General features: G+C 39.7%; 1 protein-coding gene across 4 annotated transcripts in view; it reads left to right on the forward strand.

Moving 5' to 3' along the window:
• The first annotated feature begins 3,395 nt into the window (after positions 1-3,395).
• The window catches only part of CHCHD6 (coiled-coil-helix-coiled-coil-helix domain containing 6), a 200,780-nt gene continuing 181,234 nt past the window's right edge, over positions 3,396-22,941 (forward strand). For all 4 annotated transcript variants that reach the window (XM_033141059.1, XM_033141060.1, XM_033141062.1 and 1 more), the window contains exons 1-4: positions 3,396-3,549; positions 11,957-12,080; positions 14,099-14,168; positions 14,861-15,005. In XM_033141059.1, coding sequence (XP_032996950.1) covers positions 3,460-3,549; positions 11,957-12,080; positions 14,099-14,168; positions 14,861-15,005 — 429 coding nt within the window. In that variant the 5' untranslated portion in view covers positions 3,396-3,459. The remainder of the gene's footprint in view (positions 3,550-11,956; positions 12,081-14,098; positions 14,169-14,860; positions 15,006-22,941) is intronic.

A 22,941-nucleotide genomic window follows, 5' to 3' on the forward strand; every position in this document is an offset into this window, starting at 1 on the left:
CTGCTGCCTACTACCAAGAAGGAGAACCTGCTTAGGAAGCTGCTGCATACTGAGTCAGACCATTGGTGCATTGAGCTCAGTATTATATTGTCCACACGGACTAGCAGCAACTTCTCAGGGTTTCAGGAAGGGGACATTCCCAGTCCTACACAAAGTTGCCTGGGATTGAACATGGGATCTCTATGAAATGAGTTTTGGCCTTGAGTTTTGAAACTCCCTTCAGTCTCAAACAGTTTGCCATGACAGGTAGGTAGCCGTGTTGGTCTGCCATAGTCAAAACAAAATAAAATTAAAAATTCCTTCCAGTAGCACCTTAGAGACCAACTAATTTTGTTCTTGGTATGAGCTTTCATGTGCATGCACACTTCTTCAGATACCTTCAGATACATTGAGGGTCTGTTTAAGGGGAGGAGGGAAATCCTAAACCCTTGTTGAGTAAATACTCATTTGGCTTGTCTTCAAGTTAGTATGGTAATTTGCTTTGTGACTCTGCATTTGTACAGAGGGATTGAAAGATGGAGAGAAATTAATTTCACAAGGACTCCCTTGCCTGCAAGCAGATATAATTCTTTACTGCAAAAGGCACGTGAAGTGTGCTTCTAGGTAGTATAAAGACCTTAATTAGTTGCAAACCGGATGTGTTTTAATTGTTCTAGCAACCAGCCGGCAAGCTTCCTTGTTCTGAAAACACAGCATTTATTTTTATGTGGAAACATGATTTAAACCTGTCATTTAAACTGGGCTTTTCTCTTGCTGATTGAAATCAATGCACCCTGGGTGGAATGGATAGCCTTTTTAAATGTTGAATTCAAATAATTGTATTTTATAATGCTTTTCGTGTTTAATAAACACTGGATGATTTCTTTATTGTGGTTGCTATGGTAATGCATGCCAACGTCCCTTTACAGATTTTTTTTTTTAAAAAAACTTCCTAAGCCTACAATTAGCTGTTTCATGTTTTTAAACAGATAACAACTGTTCTATTATTTTGTATTGGCATCGGCCCGCCTTCAGCATAGCATATCAACAAAATATTTGTGATTTGGATGCACCTTGCATTTTGAAAGTTCACTTATTATTAATTGCTTTTGTTGGTGCAATTATAAGTGTGCTTTCCTTTATTGGTTTCTAGGAGGGAAGGGTACCTAGGGTGGGTGGCATCAGCTACATGACAGTAGCCTGCCTTCCCTCCCCGCACTCTGTATGATGACAAAAACATTACAATTATTTTGTCTGAAACAGGCAGTTTTTCCTCCTCCAGGCTTATCTCAGCACAGACATCTACAGCTAATTCTACAGTCTCCAAACTTTATGAGCCTATTTTAATTTTCCCTTTCACTTGTCAACCTGTGTATTGAGCATTCGTCCTGATTGTTTGCACAAAATTTGCAGGGAGGTTAGATGACACTGCATCAGGGAAATTTTATCCCACACTTTTCAGTGCATTGTTATGTGCCAAATTCATTTTAATTATGCAACCTGATTTTGCTATGTGATTGTGTCCCACCCAAAAACAAAGAGAGTCTGGCTGCCCCCCTTCTGGCATAAATTATTAAATGTCTGGGAAGCTCAACAATTATAAGAATAACCTCAGGTTTTTCTCCAACAAAAATTAAGTATTTAAGCAGAAGCCTATTCTTGCTCCCAATAAGTCTCCTTTGCTCACTTACCAAAATTACTTACATAATGCACAGCTAGCCCTAATCAGAGTAAACACATGCAAATTAATGGACACCAGTAATTTAGGTTTATTAACTTCAGTGGATCTACTCTGATGAGAATTTTCTTAAATTTTCTTTATTTATTAAAATAAATGCCTTTCACGTAAATATCATGAGGGGGTGTACAAAAATACATTAAAATTAGATTAAAACCTACTTACAGAAAAAATAAAATACCAGCCTACATTAGGCCAAAGTCATATTGAGTTATTACAGTCAATTGGTTGGCTGCAGGCTGATGTACTTACAGAAATGATAATACCTGTTATTAGGAACATACATTTAGGTGAAAGCAGCCCAGCTGCTGGATTCTGCTCAGGAATCACTTTAGAGATGTGCATTTGTGTTTCATATGTTCAGTGCTAGAAACACACTGATGTAGACCCTGTGCTGTGCGGTTGTAAACAAAGCCCTGACCCAGCCTGCTTTTTGAAAAAAAAAACTTGGGGGTTGTGGCACTCATCTCACTTTACTGGGCAAAGGAGCTGGCGTACAGCCTCCGGGTCATGCGGCCAGCATGACTAATCTGCTTCTGGCAAACCAGAGCAGCGCACAGAAACGCCGTTTACCTTCCTGCCGGAGCGGTACCTATTTATCTACTTGCACTTTGATGTACTTTCGAACTGCTAGGTTGGCAGGAGCTGGGACACAGCAACGGGAGCTCACAGAACGGGATTCGAGCCACCAACTTTCTGATCGGCAAGCCCTAGGCTCTGTGGTTTAGACCACAGTGCCACCCACGTCCCGTGGCAGCTTCAGTTAGGTTGAGAATAAAGCCACACATACTTGGCCACATCTAACCCAGATGACCTTAACGCTTTTATAGCCCTAATTATTCTATGCTTCTGGCTTAATCATTAGGGATCATACCACAATAGGGAATTAGAAAATAATTTAGTCTGGTATTATTATTTTTATAACTCCTAAAAGAAATATTAAAAACAAAACTTAAAGCACTGCGCTGTACTTGAAGGTTGAAAATAGTCTGGTCTGCTATTTGTGAATTCTCACAATCCAAAATACAGTAGCAATAAATAAATAGCAATAAAATCTAGTCAGCAACTAATTTCATACTATGTTCAGAGGCAGCTTGTGTTTAGTGGGCTTACTCAGTCCACCAACCAAGTAAATGTGCATGTTCCAGAGTTGAAGTTTCAGAGAGAAGCTGTCAACTAGGCTCCTTGCTAGGAATCGACGCTCGGAAGATTAAAATTCTGCGCATCCTAAAACCTATCACTCATCACAGTAAAAACTGCGTGCAAAATGCCATGGGCAAGTAAGAATACCGAAGTGGCAAGGGCAATGGATCAGTCTTGATTAGCAGCAAGTCTGCCACTATCCTAAAAAAAAAACCCAACACAACCCTGTGTTTAAGGGGCTTCTAAAATGAAAGGACTAAACTGCAACTCTCTAGTAAAAGTGGCGCCTGTTAGCTAAAAGAGGCCCAAGAGGCCCCTATCCATTTCATCCCACCTTCGGCCGGTAAGCAGCATCCTCGGCCGGCAGCATTTGGATAAGGAAGACCACAATTCCCAGCGTGTCTTGCGGCCAGCCTCCAACACCGCGCCTTGCCATTGGCTCCTTCGCCGACAGCCGCCAACCAAACGCGGGCTTGTAGGTTGGTAGAGCGGTGTGTTCCGTCTATGTGTAGATCTTGCTCTTTTCTGCCCCGTCCCGGGTAGGGAGGTAGCTAAGGGAATTGGTTCTCCCTCCCGTGGTGGTCATTCCTGCTGTTGCTATGGGGGGTGGCGGGAGTAGCCATGGCAATAGGAAGGTCTCCTTCGAGCTGGATGAGCAGGAGCGAGTGCGAGTCCTGCAGGGCATCCGGGTGAGTAGGAGGGCGAGCGGGGGGTGGCGGGCGCCTGCCTGGCAAAGGGCTCGGGGGAGGAGGAGGAGGAGGAGGAGGGACGGGGCGGGGGACTAAGCGAGTCCAGGGGGTGGTGGAGGGGGCCATGGGAGTACTGAGAGGATGTCTCTGGGGAACAGGGACACGGGATCTAGGGGTCATGGGCTACTCTGGGTTGAGTGCTAAAGGTCCCCATGTTTGGTAGGGAAAACATACTCCTGCTTTCCTGAAGGTGTCCACCTACATTTCTTCTTAAAGCCCACGACTCCTTTAAAGTGACACGTTTATTAGGCCCATGAGTATCAGTTGCTGGGGGACCCAAGCGAAGAGAGTGTGTCCTCCTGAATGTGGGCTTCCCATAAGTTTTTGGCTGGCCACTCTGAGAACAGGATCCTGGATGGGGTGGGCCTCTGGTCTGACCCAGCATGGCTTTCCTTATGTCTGTCATGCTGTATATATATTCTGTTTTACAATTTAGAATATACATGTAAACAACCTTAAGAAGGGAAGTCATTGATATTTTCTCTTTCCATGGTTCATTTTGCATAGCATAAACCCCCACATATTTTATATAAATTAGACAATTCAGTATTCCATTATTACTTCCATCAAAACTTATTTACACTGTTCAAATTATCTTAATGCTGCCAACATTTTCAAGTGTACACAATTTCCCCCCATATATTCAATAAACATTTTCCAGTCTTCTTTAAACGAATGTTCTTCTTTTTCTCTTATTCTATAAGTTAGATCCACAAGCTGTGCGTTTTCCATCAGTTTAAGTTGCCATTCTTCTTTGGTTGGGACCTCACTTGTTTTCCATTTTTGGGCTAACAAAACACGTGCCACCGTAGTTGCATACATAAATAACCTTTTTTGACACCTGGGTCCTCATGTTCATCTGATCCAGTAGGGCTCGTCTTACATTCTTAAAACTGCTAGTCTTTCTTTTTTTTTTTCTTTAAAAAAAACTTTATTTCTTTCAAATTGTACACAAACCACAAACAAACAAAGATTTATCATAACAAAAAAAAAAATGTGCATCACATAAATTACCAAATCATTATATCTTATTACAACTTATTCCCAGTTCGGTCCCTCCCCCCTCCCTCCATTCTTCCTCTCCTTCCCTCCCCTCCCCACTGCTTCACAGTTTACCTTACATGTTGTCCTTAATATCTGTTAATCTATCCACACGTCCTTTTATCTATCCAATTTTCTTTTACAACTTGTTCATTTGGATCTTTACCATTCTGCCAAGAGGTTGGCTCTCTTAACATATAATTTAAAATAATTTTTAAGTGTTTCCCAATTCTTTTCTATCTCCAATTTGCCTTTCCCTTGTAATTCTTCATATTTTACTGCCCAATTATAGTAAGTCAATAATTTTAATTGCCATTCCTCTTTTTCCGGTACTCTTTGTGTCTTCCAATTTTGCGCTACCAACAATCTCGCCGAGACCGTGGCATATAGTAATAGATGTCTATCTTTAGCCTGTATTTCATTTTCCATCATTCCTAAAAGAAATAGCTCCACACTTTTTTTAAAAGAATATTTAACCATTTTCTTTATCTCCTTATATATCATTTCCCAAAACACTTTAATTTCTTTACAAGACCACCACATGTGCATGAATGTACCTATTTCTTTTTTACACCGCCAGCATTTGTTGTTTTCGTTCTTATAAATTTTTGCCAGTTTGACCGGCGTGAGATACCATCTATATTGCATCTTCAATAAATTTTCCTTAATGTCATAATTTGGGGTTAGGTGGTTATCCCTCCTCCATAATCTTTCCCATTTTTCCAGCATTATTGGCCGGCCTAAGTCTCGGCCCCATCTTATCATGGCTTCTTTGATTTGTTCCTCCTCTGTCTCCCATTGCAATAAAATTTTGTATAAATTTTTTGTATAATTTTTTTGCGAATCCAATAGAATTTCCTCTAATTTTGATTTCCCTTTTACAAATCCAATTTTTTTATCTTGTTGAAATTTTTGGTTTATCTGGAAATATTGGAGCCAACTAGTTAAGTAGTCTTTCAAGTCATCATATGCCTTTAATTTTAATTCTCCTTCTTTTTCTTCTAATAAATCTCTGTAGGTAGGCCAATTGGAGTCCATATTCCTTCTCTTCATTGCCACCATCTCTAGGGGGGATAACCACCAAGGAACCTTTGTCTCAAAGTATCTTTTGTATTTTGACCAAATTCCAAATAGCGATCTCCTAATTATGTTATTCATAAAGATGCTTTGTTTGTTTATTTTCTCTTTCATTAAGTACCAGTGCCAGCCAAACCCCAGTCCTTCTCCCTCCAAATCTAACAAATCGTTATCTTTCAGTTCTATCCAGTCCTTAATCCAATATAGTGCTGCTGCATCGTGGTACAATCTTAAGTCTGGTAATCCGAAACCCCCTCTTTCTCTACTGTCTATTAAATTTTTGTGTTTTATTCGGGGTTTTTTCCCATTCCAAATAAACTTTGCGATGTCTTTTTTCCATTCTTTAAAGTAGTCTGTCCCCCCTATTAATGGTAAGTTCAGAAACAGGTAATTCATTTTAGATAGTACTCCCATTTTCACCAGTGAGATTTTCCCAAGTAGTGATATTTTTAATTTGGACCATATTTCCAATTTCCCTTTAATTTGTCTCCATATTTCTCCGTAGTTTTCTTTTAACAGGTCTAAACTATTTGTTGTTATTGAAATGCCTAGATACTTTATTTTTTTTGATATTTTTAATCCTGTGAGTTCCTGTAGTTTTTCTTTTTCTTTATTTTCCAATTTTTTTACCATCATCTTTGTTTTTTCATAATTTATTTTTAAGCCTGCTAGGTTGCCGTATTCTTTTATAACTTGTAAAGCATTCGGGATGCTATCTATGGGGTCTTCTGATGTTATAAGTATATCATCCGCGAAGGCTTTGATTTTATGTTTCGTTTTCCCCATCACCACCCCCCTTATTTTCTCATCCTCTCTTATCGTTTTTAATAGCATTTCCAAAACCATTATAAAAAGGGATGGTGATAGGGGACAACCTTGTCGCGTTCCTCTTGTAATATTTATACTTTCTGTTAAATTATTATTGATCAATAATCTCGCCTTTTGATTCCCATATATAACTCCTATTGCCCTTTCAAATTTTTCTCCAATATTTATTTCCTTTAGTATTTCTTTCATAAATTGCCAGGAAACCCTGTCAAAGGCCTTTTCCGCGTCAAGGGATATTATTGCCGCTTTTTTGCCTCTATTATTTTCTAGGCATTCCATTATGTTTATGATGTTTCTTATATTTTCTTTGGCCTGTCTGCCTTTCACAAAACCTACTTGGTCTTTGTGTATTATATCTGCCAATATATTTTTTAGTCTATTTGCTAATATTTTGGTGAAAATTTTGTAATCGCAATTTAGAAGTGATATTGGTCTATAATTATGCGGTGATTCTAAGTCTGTTTCCTGTTTTGGGATTAATGATATCACTGCCTCTTCCCATGACTTTGGTATTGTCCCATTCCTCATAATATTATTCATTAAGTCCTTCAGTGGTGGTAATGTTACCTCCTCCAGGTGTTTATAATATTCTATTGGTAATCCATCTGGACCCGGTGTTTTTCCTTTTTTCATGCCTTTGATTGTTTCCTTTATTTCTAGTATAGTAATTTCTTTATTTAGCATATCAATTTTTTCTTGGGATAATCTTGGGAGTTTGTGTTTATTAATGTATTCCTCTATATCTTTCTTCGGTGCTTCTTCATTTTGATATAAGGTTTTATAATAATTTTCAAAAACTTTCATGATCTCATTGATGTTATTTGTAATCTTTCCCTCTGCTTTAATTTTATTTATTAATCTTTCATTTTTCCTTTTTTTTATTTTCCAACTGAGTAATTTACTAGGTTTATTTGCCCACTCAAAATTTCTATATTTCCATAGTTGGATTTGATATTCCATTTCTTGTTCTATGATTTTTTGATATTGTGATCTCAAAATTTTTATTTCATTTTCTATTTCCTTTTTTCCTGACTTATATAAGTTTTTTTCTTTAGTTTTTATCTCTTCTAATAATGTCTCTTTATGTTTTTCCCTTTTCTTTCTGATTATGGCATTTTGTTGGATAAAATACCCTCTTGCCGCCGCTTTCGCTGTATCCCACACTATTTTCGAATCCACCTCTCCATTATCATTTAGCACAAAAAATTCTTTCATAAGCTCTAGGGCTCCTTTTTTAATCTCGTCATTATTCAATAGAAATACATTTAATCTCCATTTCCTGTTTATCTCATGTTTCCCTTCTTCTAATATTATTGTTACCGGGTTATGATCAGAAAAGGTCTGAGGTCCAATCTCTACTTTTTGTATGTGTAGGGTCAGTTCCTTGGGTATCCAAATACTATCTATCCTACTTGCAGTTTGATGTCTGTTTGAGAAGAAAGTGAATTCTTTTTTTATGGGAAATTTATGTCTCCAGGCATCTACCATATCCAGATTACTCATCATTTCTACAAATAATTTCGGTAGTTTATTTTCTCTCTTTTTTCCTGCATTTGTCGTCCTATCCAACTCAGGGTTTATGACTCCGTTTAAGTCTCCCATAATTATTACCCTCTCTTCCACATAGTTCATTAATTGTTTTTCTAGGTTTTTGAAGAAAGTCACCTTACTTCCATTGGGTGCATACACCCCAACCCAAAACCACCTTTTCCCCTCTATTAATGTCTTAACTATTATTACTCTTCCCTCTTTATCCCTCCATACTAGTTCTGGTTCCCATTTATTCTTTACGTATATTACTACTCCTCTTTTTTTCTTTTGGTGTGAGGATATAAATTCTGACCCTAGTTTTTCGTTTTTTAAAACTCTTTCATGTTTTTTATTTACATGTGTTTCCTGGAGGCAGATGATGTCCCAACCTTGTTTTTTTAGTGTGTGAGTTATCCTATTTCTCTTCTTTTTATTATTCAGGCCATTTACATTCCAGCAAAGTGATTTTATTTTCATCCTTTATTAAGACTATTATTAAATTTGAATGTATGAGGCTTTAAGAATTCGTTCAAGTGGATAGTGTGCCGATTGAGTAAAAAAAAGAACCACAGAAATGTGTATATAGTTCTTACTCCTCCCCCTTGTCCTCTGCTTCTTCTTCCTCTTCTCCCTCTGCTTCGACCTCTTCTCCCTCTACGTCGGTCTCTACGGCGCCTTCTTCTTCTTCCTCTTCCTGGTTGTGTCGTTGTTCTTTTATCGACTTCGTTTTACCTCCTCCCAGTTCCTGTAGATATGTTCTTTCAAATCTTTTAGCTTCCAACACAGTCTCGAACCTTCTCCTTCTTCCCTTGAATGTGAATGATAGTCCTTCTGGATATTCCCAGCGGAAGCAAATTCTTTTGGATTTTAGGGCTTTTGTCAAAAACTGATAGTTTTTCCTCTTTTGAATCAACCTGGGAGGGATTTCTTTCAGAATTTCTTTCTTTCTAGTCTTTCAATTATCTGCTAGTCTTTCAATTATCACAATACTCTTAATAGAAGAGCATATTGTGGCTTAGGAAGGGTGTGATGCCAAAGGCAGATGGCCTAGTAGCCTTTTTATTAATAAAGATTTCTAGTGTTTTAAGTGCTCAAATTTCTTTCTGATTCTTACTTACTGGTACCTTTGCAGTGGTTTTGTGAGGTATGTTTAAAAAATAATAATAATCCCATTTTATACATGTGGCATTTAATTTGAGAATGATTTTGTTGACCGCTACTTGTCACTTAAGTGAGTGAAAAGGGATTTGAACCCAGGTCCAAACCCAGTATAATGAAAAAGAACATGCTACTCCTGCTCATAAAAGCAGTATGGAATTGTAGGCAAATAGGGACAGCCTTGCCCAGGGGTCAGCAAACTTTTTCAGCAGGGGGCCGGTCCACTGTCCCTCAGACCTTGTAGGGGGCCGGACTATATTTTTTTTGGGGGGGGATGAATGAATTCCTAGGCCCCACAAATAACCCAGAGATGCATTTTAAATGAAAGGGCACATCCTACTCATGTAAAAACACGCTGATTCTCGGACCGTCCACGGGCTGGATTTAGAAGGCAATTGGGCTGGATCTGGCCCCCGGGCCTTAGTTTGCCTACGCATGGCCTTGCCATTTAACAGCACTGCAGATGCATGCATTGTGGGAGAGCATACAACTGTCAATTCAATTAAATCAAGTGTATGTGGGAGAAAAGGGTTGTGTCATCTTACATTACAAACAGTCTTCAATAGCTTCTGTATAGAAAGCTCATTTGATATTATTATTATTATTATTATTACTATTAATGTGCATCTAATCTTAGAGAATGGCAGTATGTCCAACAGAAGTGTAGTCTCAGAGTATGATATCTGGACTATGCAAAACAAATTGGTATAAAATGCACATTGTGGTACAGTGGCACCTCGGTTTTTTAATGTAATCCGTTCCGGAAGACCGTTCCAAGTTCTGAAACAGTTGAAAACCGAGGTGCAAAGGGCTGCCTGCAAATTCAATAGAGAAAATTGGAAAAAAAAATCAGCGGAAGCCGCTTGACTTCTGAGGCGCATTCAAAAACGGAAGCATTTACTTCCGGGTTTTCAGTGTTCGAAAACCGAAACGTTTGACTTCTGAGACGTTCAAAAACGGAGGTACCACTGTATCTGTGTGTATATTTTAAATAATGGAGGTGATCCTAAGTTCTTAATGTCAAGGGAATTTCTCTGTAACCGTAAACATCTTTTCATTTTACAAGGCCCCAAGTATTCTGTTGCTTGTGACTGCAGAATGACAAGAACCAAACCGCAAGTCACTAAACATTGCAAGGTTTACAAATTCAAGTGTGGATGTGTTCATAAAACACTGGATTGGTTTCAAGCAATATTATTTGTATTAGTTGTAATTGATTAGTATCTGCTCTCCATCACAAAGTTACTAGCCAAGGCAATTTTTTTTAACGCCTCGTCAGCTTCCCAAGTACAGTAAGCAAAAATATATATAAAAAGCTTATTGGCAGTATGCAACTTGTAGAAGGTGCATTGATTTAGCTTTGGTTGTTGCAAGCAGTTCTGTCATGAAGACTAATCAAAGTGGTAGATTTAAGAGCATAAAACAGAGACCAAAGAAGGATCGAAAACAGTAGAGAAAAGGATAGAGAGAGAGAGAAGAAACAGAAGCTCACTCTAAGGAGAAGAATGTTGGAAGATTCAGGACCAACAAAAAAGTACTTTTTCATGCAGCACATCATTAAATTAAGGAATTCACTCCTAACTTGGATGCCTTTAAAAGAGGAGTAAACAAATTAATGGAGAATAAGGCTAGCAGTAGCTACTAGCCATGATGGCTGTGCTTGGGCTCCACAGCCATGGGTGTAGCCAGGCAACTGCCCCCCCCATCAATTAAATAAATAAAATATTTAGCTAACTGACCAATTGCATGGCAGATGACTCAGTTCCCCCCCCCCCACGTAAAGCCTTCCCCTAAAAGAAATACTGACTATGTCCATGTCCACAGCTAAAGATCCTACTGGCAGGCTTCCCACAAACATCTGGCTGGCCACTGTGAGAACAGGATGCTGGACTTCCTGGGTCATTGGCCTGATCCAGCAGAGTCCTTATTTTGGGAAGGGGGATTTGATAATCCTGTTCTTGCTTTCTATTAGAGAAGCCTAAGTAATCTACAGCAAAAGGATTAGGCTTCTCTTTTTCTTTTTAATTTCATACTAACAAATATATCTGTAATCACGATGTGTTTATTTGATAGTCTTGTCTCTTCCTATTTTTATTCTTATGTGCGTAGACCTCTAGGAATAGGGTGGGCTAGAATTCCAAATTTATTCTAAAAATAATTTTTAAAAATCATTTTCTAGCATATTCAGTTCCTTTTTTGGGGGGGGACACATTATCAAATATGGTAACTTTACACTTCCAGCATTGCCTAAGGAGTGTAAAAATGACAAATTAATACCTGCTAGGCAATCCCTTTCTTATTCATGCCTAAATGTATTTTTGGGGTTTTACTGTATACCTTTCAGGTATACTTACGGTAGCTTACAGAAAAATAATACAACAAAATAATTGTCGTATTAGGACTCTTTTTAAATCACTATATACCCTACACATCATAACAGCCCATTAGCAGCAGACAGCAAACTAAATTTTTGACTAGTGAATAATTATTTTCCTCTGGAGTGCTTGTCATTCTTTTGTTATTAAGGGTAAGGTGTTGCATCTCTGATAATTTCCAGACATGCGAAAGAGAGATGACTGCAGCAGCACATGAATTATGATTTCCTGATCTCCAACAGTTAGTGGAGATTCATCCAAATTCTAAGATACACACACTATACTGTAATACAATTAGTCTCTCTTTTTCTTTCTCTCTGATTTTAAAATTGTGTTAGCTTTCTGAAGATGTGGTGAAACGAATGAAGGAACCTTTCCAACCTAAAAGGGATCAGCGATCACCGTCCTTGTCTCCTCCTCCTTTGTCACAATCTACGGAAGGGAAATGTAAAACGTCTACAGGTATAGTGCTGAATTTTTACAGTACTCATATGGGTGACATATGGCTGGCTTCCCTTTTCACAGCACACTTGTGTTTCATCAATGCACCAGCATTTTTAAGGTAACAGTGACTTAGTACATTCTATTTCCATTTAGCTGGGCACATGTTCTGGGTCCATTGTTGTTCAACATCTTTATAAATGACTTGAATGAAGGAGTGGAGGGGATGCTCATCCAACTTGCAGATAATACCAAACTGGGCGGGGTGGCCAGTGCCACAGAAGACAGAATCAGGATTGAAGATGATCTTAACAAATTGGAGAACTGGGCCCAAACTAAGAAAATGAATTTCAATAAGAACAAATGTAAGCTTCTACACTTAGGTAGGAAGAACCAACTACACAAATATAAGATGTGGGGGGACACCTAGCTTGCCAGTAGTACATGTGAAAAGGATCCAGGGGTCTTAGTGGATCACAAGCTTAACATGAGTCAACAGTGTGATGCAGAAGCAGAAAGAAAAGCTATTGCTATTCTAGACTGCATCAACTGAAGTATAGTGTCCCGAACAAGGGAAGTAAGAGTATCATTCTATTCTGCCTTGGTCAGACCATACCTGGAGTACCGTATACAGTTCTGGGTACCACAATTTAAGGAGGATATTGACAAGCTGGAATGTGTGCAGAGGATGGCAACAAAGATGATAAAGGGTCTGGAAATCAAGCCTTATGAGGATTGTGTGAGGAGTTGGGTGTGTTTAGCCTGGGTGAAAGGAGACTGTGAAGAGATATTATAACCATCTTCAAATATCTATCACATGAAAGATGGAGCAAGCTTGTTTTCTCCTGCTCCAGACAGTAGGACCCAAACCAATGGCTTCAAGTTACAAGAAAGGAGATTCAGACTAAATGTTAGGAAGAACTTTCTGACAGTAAGAGCTGTTCAACAGTGGAACTGACTCCCTTGGAAGATGGTGGACTCTTCTTCATTGGAGGTTTTTAAGCTGAGGCTGGATGGCCATCTGTCATGGATGCTTTAGTTGAGATTCCTGCATTGCAAGGGGGTTAGACTAGATGACCCTTGGGGTCCCTTCAAAATCTACAATTTTAAATTTTTTTGTTACTCTACAGCATTGAGAGCCAGTGTGGTTTAGTTGTTAGAGTATTGAACTAGGACTGAAGAGACTAGGATTCAAATCCCTGCTGGACTATAAGGTCCACTGGGTGCTCTTGGGCCAGTCACAAACTCTCATCTTAATCTAGCTCACAGGGTTGTCATGAAGATAATATGGGGGGGGGGGGGCGGTTCCTTTACCATGGTTTCCTTGGAAGAAAGGTGGGATATAAATGCACTAATAAATAGAGTAAAATGTTGGCGAAAGCAACCATAATACTACTGTTATATTTGACTGATTATGTTTGGTGCTTAGGGATTGTACCATAAGCATGTAGTGTAGTTATGTGTGTTCAGAGGTTCGCGAACCTATTCCAGATGTTACCAGTGAGAAAGAAGTGGAGGAATTCTGATGGAGCTCAGCTGTTTCATTCTCTGCTTAATGGCTTGTTTCAAAGAATGGTCTCTTGTGAGTGGTTTGCTTACCTAAGTCAGCTGGTTCTTTATTTCCTCTGTAGTCCCTAAACATGCATTCTTGGCTCATCTGTCAGTTGTCCCTTCAGGAGCCTGAATCTTGTTGTTTTAAGGGATCTGGAATGATTTGTGAGCTAGTGAATCAGTTCTTTACTGGTTGAAAATGAGCTGATTAGCTGTCCCCACAATGTAGTTGTGGATTAAAAAAAAATATGTAAGAGCCCCTCTGCTTTAAAGATGAACTTCACACAACTCCCACCTGCCTTGTTCCTTGTCATAGTTACAGGATTTAACAAAGATTTTCACTTAATCGTAGACCATTGCTAATTTAACTCAGTGACTTGCTGGAATGTTACATCTCTGCCCTTTTATACATCATATATTTTAATTAATCAAGGAGAGAGGCAACTTTTTATTCCACATTAGTTGTATTCTTCTTTTCTTTTCTCCAGAGATCCGTCCACCAACAGCTGACAACTTGGGTCGAAAACCCTCCGAAGCAGAGGAGGATCTGTACAAGAGGTGAGATACACTTGCATCATAAGATCAACATCCAGTTTCCTCTGTTCTTTTGAGGCCATTTACATTGTGCAGTGCTACTGTTTTGTGGTTGGTGGGAACAATGCAGTGGACAGGAGAGTTGAAATTGTCTTTCATTGCTTTTGTGTTACCACAGGCCCAACTCAACCTTTAGGACAGAGGTGGACAACTTGTGATGCTGACCAATATGTTATTGGTCTCCAACTCCCATCAGACCTAAGCAGCTTGGACAATGCTCAGGGTTGATGGGGTGGTTGTCCTGCAACATTTGGAGGACCACAAGTTCTCCACACAGCCTTAAGGCAATTAAAATTTTTCTCACTCCTGGTATTACTATCAGAGTACTTGGGCATGTATGATCTATAAGATGGCATATTAAAATCTATTCTCTTCCCTGGGCGGGGGTGAGGAGGCGTAGTGGTGGTGTCACTGAACAGCTGAATGCTAGAATGATTGGCTATGAGCCAATTGTGTGTGCATCATCTTCTGATTGGATTGCTCAATTACGTTTATCGACCATTGCGCTCCTGAAATTAAAATGGTGACCTGGACCCATGAGCTGGTGATTGTGCCATGTAGAGCATAACTCTGCTCACTATGGTTCCGGCCACAAGAGCTGCATCTTAATTTGGGAGTCCAAATGGATTTGCTTGAGCCCTTCCTTCTCCCAACAGGTATGAGCAAGAGCAGGCAATGGTCCAAGAGGAGCTACTCCGACTGGCCAAAAGAGAGCGGGAAGCAGCCAACGAGAGTCTGAATGTGAGCCTCCAGCGGGAGAGAAATACCACCAATGAAGAGAAGCTGAAAGCAGCCCAGCTGGTGAGTATCACAAAAGTTTTTTGGGGAGGTAGCACCTACCCCCTGGCCTTTAAGCGCTTCTTAAAAAGTTTAGCCGTACTTTCTATTTTGTTTATAGCTCAGTTTTATTTGTGATACATTGTTTCGTTCAGGTTTTTTTACATGCTTTTATGAAATTTTATTGAATGTTGTGTATTTATTCTTTGCAAACGGTTTAGAGATTTTTTAATGATACTAAGTGGTATAATTTGTTTGATAAACAGTTTAGTCTATAAACAGACTTTTATTTAATTACAGTAGTCAGTTATCTATGAAATTTTTTCATAGCCCCTCCTTGAGTTGTATAATTCATAAGAAGACTTTAAGGCAGGAAGAAGATACAATAAATAGGGATGGCTATTGGCTGTGTGGACTATGGCTGCTGGGAGTTAAAACCCAACACGTGGTTTCCCCACCTCTTTTATGGCATCTTTCCTGTCTAATCTGAAAGGAGCAGTTTTGACAAGGAGTTAAATAAAAGAAGGGAGTGAATGTCTGAGGCAGGTGAAAGGTGGGTGAGACAACATGCCTGGCAGCTGCAGTGTTAGTGCTGTTACAGCTCTGGAGAGGTGATAATTTCTTTTTTTTTGGTGAAATGTAATTATCAGGCTATTGTAAGGGGAGGGGATCAGTGAATTATTTCCCAATTCAGAGCACTCTTGACTCAGAGAGTTGACTCCACAGTTATGTAGAGTGCTCTTGTTTGCCTCAAGCCTATGGAAATTCTCTTAATAAGTAATGAGAAGAAAGTTCAAGAAAAGGAGACACCTGCCTCTAAGAAAATTAAGGGTACCACTGATGAGCCATTTCAAGTATCTCGGTAGTACCCACAGTTTTCTTGGAGGCTGGCAGGCTTCTAAACCCTGCCATGTTACATTGTAAGAGGGGCTTGGAAGAGCGGCAAACATATGCAATCTTGCGTTGTTTGCATCCATTTGTCTCAGGAGGCAATGGAAGAGTGTGCTTTGGGGGCTGAAGTCAAGTCATTAGAGAGTTTCAGCACCTGCTATGACTGTCATTCTGAGTGTAAGTGTAATTCAGGCAGCAGAGTCAGAAAATAGAGCCACCATTTTTAGACCAAAGAGATGCCTTGAAAAGAATCAGGAATAAAGAAAGCTTTGACTTTTGGTGTATCCTTGAACATCTGGTGGAAGAGCCTAGACGTGAGTATATGAACTTGTGCTGGCAGTAGAAAAATCAACAAGCCAACTTAAGAGCTTTGGTGGCTAGTAGCATGCTGTCCCAAATAATTTTGAAATTTCATGTCAAAATATGTTCTTCTAAGGAACGCTTTTTAAGAATTTCAGGGTTCAAGTCTTTCTAGAATATAGTAACAATTATTTTAGCTGGTGCTTTTACATAGCATTTTTGAGTATTGTAAAGGCTTCACACACACTGTCTTATTATGTCCTTGCAGTTTTAAAGCAAGGTGATAAGAGTTTACACTTAAACTCTTGTAGGACATTGAAGTTCGACACAACCAGCAACCAGTAGGCATAGGAACCAGATCGTACCATGTGTGATAAAGTAGGCATAGTTAGACATTGCACGTTAGAAGCAGGGAATATCCTTTCATTCTTTATAAAGTGCTCTGTACGTGGATGATGATGCTATATATGTATATAGATAAATAATTTCAGGGTACAAATCCTGAATTTCAGAAGTGCTTAATCAGCTTGTTCTTCTCTCAGGCATCCCAAACAATCTGAATGTTCACATTGAGTCAGGGAGGTGGAGGCTACAAAGTGAAAAGTCAGGAATGTTGGAAAGTGTGTTAACCTAATTTATATTAACCACGGCCTTCAGTGAAATACAGACCAACTAACATGGATTTTAAAATTCTCTGCTGTGAGAATTCCTAATGCAAATCAAATGGGTTTTAACTCAACGCTGGGTAAAAAGCATTTTTCGTCCTTATTGAACAGTGTCCATGAATGCTTCTTTGTATTGAGACACTGTTGGTAAGATGACGCTGAAATTAATGAAAATTGGATGCATACATTATTCAGACAAACTAATGTTGGTGTTGCTCAAACCTCTTTCAAATACCCTGCAGTCATTCATTAAGCTGATGACTTTGGCTGCGCTTTTCAGTGATTTGGAAGAAGTATTATAGAGCTGTCAGGTTTTGTGTGTGTGTCTGTATTTGTATCCGTGCTTTACTACCATGGTGTTCGGTCAAGTGGGTTTCACAGGTTTTTACAGCAACTCAGGTTGCAATCTGTAGAAGCTGAAAGAAACCCCCGGAAGGATGATCAGATGTACATCATTTAAATTTTAATTATGTCAAGCTCTCTAGTACAGAATGTATTACTCAGTCTTTTCCCCCATAGCAAGACTGCATGCCCCTATTACAGTTACACAATGCTGGGTCAGAACTAGTAAACTAGTCATATTTCCTCTACTATTCTGACAAGAGGAAAGTTGCTCCTCCAAAATAATAATCTGTAAAACTGCTGATTAAGGCACAATTCACATCTTGTGCTTGTCTGTTACTGCTGTCCATTTTTATGAGACTTGCCAAGACATTCCCAGTGAGTTAATGCCCTTCTTTTTTTCTAAGATGAAAATTTGTCCAATCTACTGTCCACCTTCAAAAGTCTTAAATTATCCTGGAGTTCTGGTAAGAAAGTATTCTTTACCAGTTCTCATGTTTCTGCTTTGCCGTGTGATCAAAGCTGTACCCTACAGCAGGCCTGTGCGGAGGGGGACAGAGGGCAGCTGGGTATCATGGAAGGCTGGATATAACTGAATATAAAAAATAAATAAATACAATTAACATGAAAGCCAGAAGCAGCAGGCATTCAGGTGCCCTGTGCATAGTGGTGCGCTGGGAAAGAATGATATGTCAGTGGTCAGCCTATGGCTTCTTCTGAACTATTGGGAGTTGAAGGTCATACCATGTATCATTGGAAAGGTCACCTGGAGACACCCTGTGCCCTTGCTGTAACAGTAATTCAGTCATTAATACTCTCTCCTCGAACAGGCACCTCGGTTAGAGCAGCAATATTCCTTCTTCACTTTGCCACTCTTGGGCCATAAATCTGAATACAATGGCTGTATATTTTAAACGATTTTGCTTTGATTGCGTTGAAAGCCATTTGGTGTTTAATCTGTGTTCTTTACGGTTTTCATCCACTGACTTTTATTATTATTAGTATCTGTGCAAAGCGATGGCTCTGTCTTACTGCCCTGTGTGCTTCCCTGGGATTGTAGAATAGGCTGCAAACTGAAAGCCACCAGACTTCTGGGCATAATTAATTACTTGTTTCATAAAAGAGGCCTTTTGCTTGAAAACAGGCAGAGAAGGAAGCTAGCTTGGAAGCCAGAGAAGCAGTGAGACTATATTAAGGCACACTCTGTGTTTCAGATTCTGTTGCTGATTTGGGGTAAAATCAGAAAAGTGGATACTTCAGGGTTCTCTTTCACAGCATCAACCATACAGAATAGTCTTTTTGTGCCAAATGCAAAGATACAGTGCTGTGCAAATGTACTATAGGCTTAGTCAGGCTTGCCTATGTTCAACCCTGACCTTCCTCTCTGCCAATACTGAAAGGGTCCAGCTCTGTGCCTCAGAATCAACATTGCAAATGAAGCACATCATTGGCTTATATTTTCCTTTGGATAACTTTGTTTCCATGGTGCTTGAATAGATTTGTAAACTTATTTAGCAATGGCAGGGAAGTCAAAAGGGATGGTTGGTTGTCCCATAGGGATTTTGGGGGGGAGTAGCCATAGGAGAGGCTGGCTCATGAACCTTCACACGTTTCTGTTTCCTTTCCTGTCAAAACCAAAAAGCCCAGGCTCACAATAGGTTTAGAACTGAAGGGAGGTAGTTGAGCATGCTCTCCCTCCCTTTCACCCCGAGGACATCACAGGAACCTGATTTAATTTTATTTATTTGTTTCTTCAGCTGTTTTTTTTTCTTTTTTAGGGCAAGGCCCTCACAAGGCAGCTTACGTTAGAGCAACAGTAGAATCAAGTATCATATTTCAATAAAAAGCAATAATTTGAAACAGCAGTCTCAAACATTTCACAGGCCAGCAACTCACCACTGTGAAATTGACTAAAAACAAATCTAAAAGATTTTCAAATGAGCAGTGATATATTATAAGCAACTACGTGTATGTTCCATATTTCCCCCGAAATAGGATTCCATGGTAGATTACAGAAGAAGAAGAAGAAGAAATCAGAAAAATAATAAAAAACAATCAAAGGCATTCCAAAACCAAATATGATGATGGCAAAGAAGCAGAAAAGCTAGCTCTAAAAGCAATCTAAGAAAGAAAGACAAAGTGATACAATTCTGTTTCCCTTATAAGAGCACTCACAGCAGTGAACTAACTCAGTTATCTCCCTCCCACCCCTCTTACAGAGGGATGTACCAGCATAAAAAAGATGTCCAGCCACTTCAGATATCCACTATTTTATCAAAGGAGAAATATATATTAAGGTCTACCCAGTGATGCTCTTTGTTAGCTGTACTCAACGTAGACTCATTGAAATAATGGACTTAAAGTCTAATGGGTTGGTTCCAAGTATGACAAAGTGGTTTGATTTTGCCCTGTGCCAGAAATGGAGAATCTATGGCCCTCCAGGTGTTGTTTGATGTCAACTCCCATCAGCCTCAGCTAGCACAGCCGATTTTTAGGGATGATGGAAATTTTAGTCCGACAATGTAAGGCTGGCCACAAGTTCCCCACTTTTGCCCTATGTTTTCCTGTGAAAAAAAAGGATTTGGGGGCTCAGGATAAAAGTGGCAAGCCATGCTCACCCCCTGCAGCAAGGAACCCTAGCTCCTATGTTGAGTTCAGGGCTCAAGGCAAACCCGCCCACCCCCACCCCCCATGAGCCATAAAGACATCCACAGGAGCTTTCAGTGGGCAGGCCACATATTTCACTTCAGCCCCTGGATTGCCAGCTCTGACTAGCGATGGGCTTACACCTAGATGCTGCTCTTGCTTGGAGCAGGAGTATTGGGTCCATTTTGCAGCAAATGTATGGGGTTTCTGCTGTGGGTAGACTCTCGCCCATTATGGAGAAGCCCACAGTTCCTCACCGCCTGCGTCCACACACTCATAGGGAAGGTTTAAGATAAGTGATGGGTTCTTGCTGTTTATAGCTAGTTGTCTAAACTGTTAGAAGAAGTGAGGAATCAGAAGGAAAAGAAATTGGGAAAAGGACAGCAGAAAAGCAATGGAAAGGGGGAGGGAGGGAGGGAAGAGGAAAATGGCAAATGGGAAGAGAAAGATAAGAAAAACTGTTGCTGAAAAAGTGGACAAATAAAAAGGGAAACACAGGCTCAGGCCCTCTTACCGTTGCTCAGAAAGAAAGCCTCCCCAGAATGCTTGTTGAAGGTTGAATGTGTCCTGGACTATGACGCCTCAGGGACTTTACATAATATGCTACTTAGTCATAGGTCACTTTCCTTTCCCTGCTTCCCCATCTCTGTCAGGCGACAGCTCTCTCAGACTCCACAGATGCATTGTCTGACACTGAGGTGAGCTAAACATGAAGAAGCCTGGTGTCCAGCTGCAAGGACAAATTTAGAAACTTTTGCTTCTAGTTAATCAGAACTTGCTGAGTTGTCTGGATCCACAGCTGTGGTTAGCAGTAACGCTGGTTTAAATAAGTTGCTTAAGAAACCACAGTTTGAAGTTGGCTTGTCTGAAGCTATCCATAGTTAATGTGGACCATAGTTTGTCGATCTAGACCACACCACGATCTGCAGTTAAGCAAAAGCAGAAACGGAAGTTTAGCAGTGATGTCCAAATGCAGCTGGTGTGTAGTTCCAACCTTGACCTACAATCCTGTGCTCAGTTCACATGCCATTGAACACAGTGTCGTGTACTTTTGTGAAAACACTCACAGGATCTCAATGTTAGCCTCTCTGCTGCATCTGCTTCTTTGACTGTCTATTTTTTAGGGTGAAAGTCACCTTAAAGTCTAGGTGCTGCTAGCACTTTTGTCTGCTACTAAAGAATACTTGTGCTGAAAGTGGTTAGACTTCAGGTGGTAAATAGTGACCAAACATGTTCTGGATGTTTTATCTTCACGTGAAAATCCTGAGGCCAATTTTTCTAATTGTTAGCGTCTTCATCTGAGCATACCAAAACATTATCAGTAGTGTTTCCGCATTAATTTGTTTCCTTTTCGTTTTGCCTCCTGAAGCTTTAACAGCATTTTCAGGGTTCTATTTTAAAATGTTTTGCTGTAAAAACTAGATAAAAATGAGGTGGGAAGCAGAGATTCTCACTTAATTGTGTATTCCTCCAAATAGCTAGGACTTTGTATACAATATTTAATACCGTGAAGCTTGCAGTTTAATCGGAGGCAGTATGCCTCTGAATACTGGTTGCCTACTTTTCCCAAGTAGGAAAAATGCTGCTTGAGGGCTTCCCATAGGCATCTGGTTGACCCCTGTTGGAAACAGGATACATGGCTAGATGGGTCTTTGGTTTGGTCCAGCAGGGCTCTTCTTAATTTGGGAGGCGTGCAACTGCTGCTTTTCATATTTTCTGATAACTGCAGATAGTTCCAACTCCTGTCCAATCCAATGCTTTCTTGTTTTGTGAGAATCTTGTGTTTGCCTTCCAAGGTTCTTGGACACCTTCTTTTTTTGTATCCCACCTTCCATTGTGTTGAGGATATGAGTATGGGTGAGCTTGTGTGTCAGTAGCAGCAGCTTTTAAGGCCTAATGGGTTTAAGCAAAACCTTTGAAACAAATCAGTGAGAGAAGTGGGAGGGAGGAGAAATAAACGCGATTAAGCAAAGGCATCTCATTATGGCTCTAGAAAAGAAGGATTATAGCCTAGAAAATAGGAGGATATCGTTTAGAGAGGGGTGTGTGCATGACGGTGTTATTGGGATAGAAGGAGAGCAAATAGAATAAATGAAATTAATACCCTGAAAAGAAGCATTACCCGGATTTAGGAATTGGTCTAATGTGATTTGCTTAAAGCTCTGAAGTTCTTATCTCATTTAATCCCCTAGGATAATAGCTTTGTCAGATGTATTGACCAAGAAAGCCCTCTAATTTCCCCTCCCCCCATTTTTTGGTCTTTCCAAAAAAGTAATTTGGGTGCTGGGAAAGTTTCATAGCTATCCTAAGGGAATGAAGGTATTGGGTCACCTGTGGAAAGCAATTAGACTGAAGCAGAGTAGTGGTGTCACCAGGGAGTTAATCTGTGTGTTTGCTGATTGGTTTTTTGTTGAACAGAAATCTTTCCTGTGGCTGCTGAAAGGTTGTCCCTAGTCTTTCCCACGAGGAATTAGAATTAGGCCATGGCCATGTTATGGGTGGTTAAGTTTGTTTGGCGGCATTTCAGGAGCAATCATATTGGTGTGTTTTTCTTTGTCTAAAGCTAAAGCTTCCTTCATATCGCTTTGGGAAGCTATTGCATGGAATATGTGCTACCTCTTATTCATTTGGCTTCAGTTGGTTAGGAAACACATAAGTTTTTGAACTGAATAGAATTATTCAACTAGGAGAATGGCAAAATGACTAATTGTGTTTGCTGTGAATAGAAGCACACTAGGTGGCAAAAAATGAATATTTTAGTTTTTATGTGATGGATTTGTGGTATGCTCCTTCCCCATAGCCAATTCAGGGTCTCTGGGTAGCCCTCCCCCCCAAAAGGCCTGCATCTGTACTGCTCCATCACTGGGAGGTGACTCTTGATCCTCTCTACCTATCCTGAACAGCAAAATGGGCATCTTCCTGCTCAGTTCTCTTCTGACCATGACAGTTGCAGCTCAAAGATTGGAATGATTTATTATTTTTATCCTACACAAAGTGACTTACAAAATATAAAAATAATAATCTTATTAGAACAAGAAAAAAAATGTAGAAATACACCATTCAAGACAGCAGCAGATTAAAAACCAAATCCAGAATATCAGATTGAAAACCAGGTG

The sequence above is a fragment of the Lacerta agilis genome, chromosome 2 (assembly GCF_009819535.1).
Source record: "Lacerta agilis isolate rLacAgi1 chromosome 2, rLacAgi1.pri, whole genome shotgun sequence".
Lineage (NCBI taxonomy): Eukaryota > Metazoa > Chordata > Lepidosauria > Squamata > Lacertidae > Lacerta > Lacerta agilis.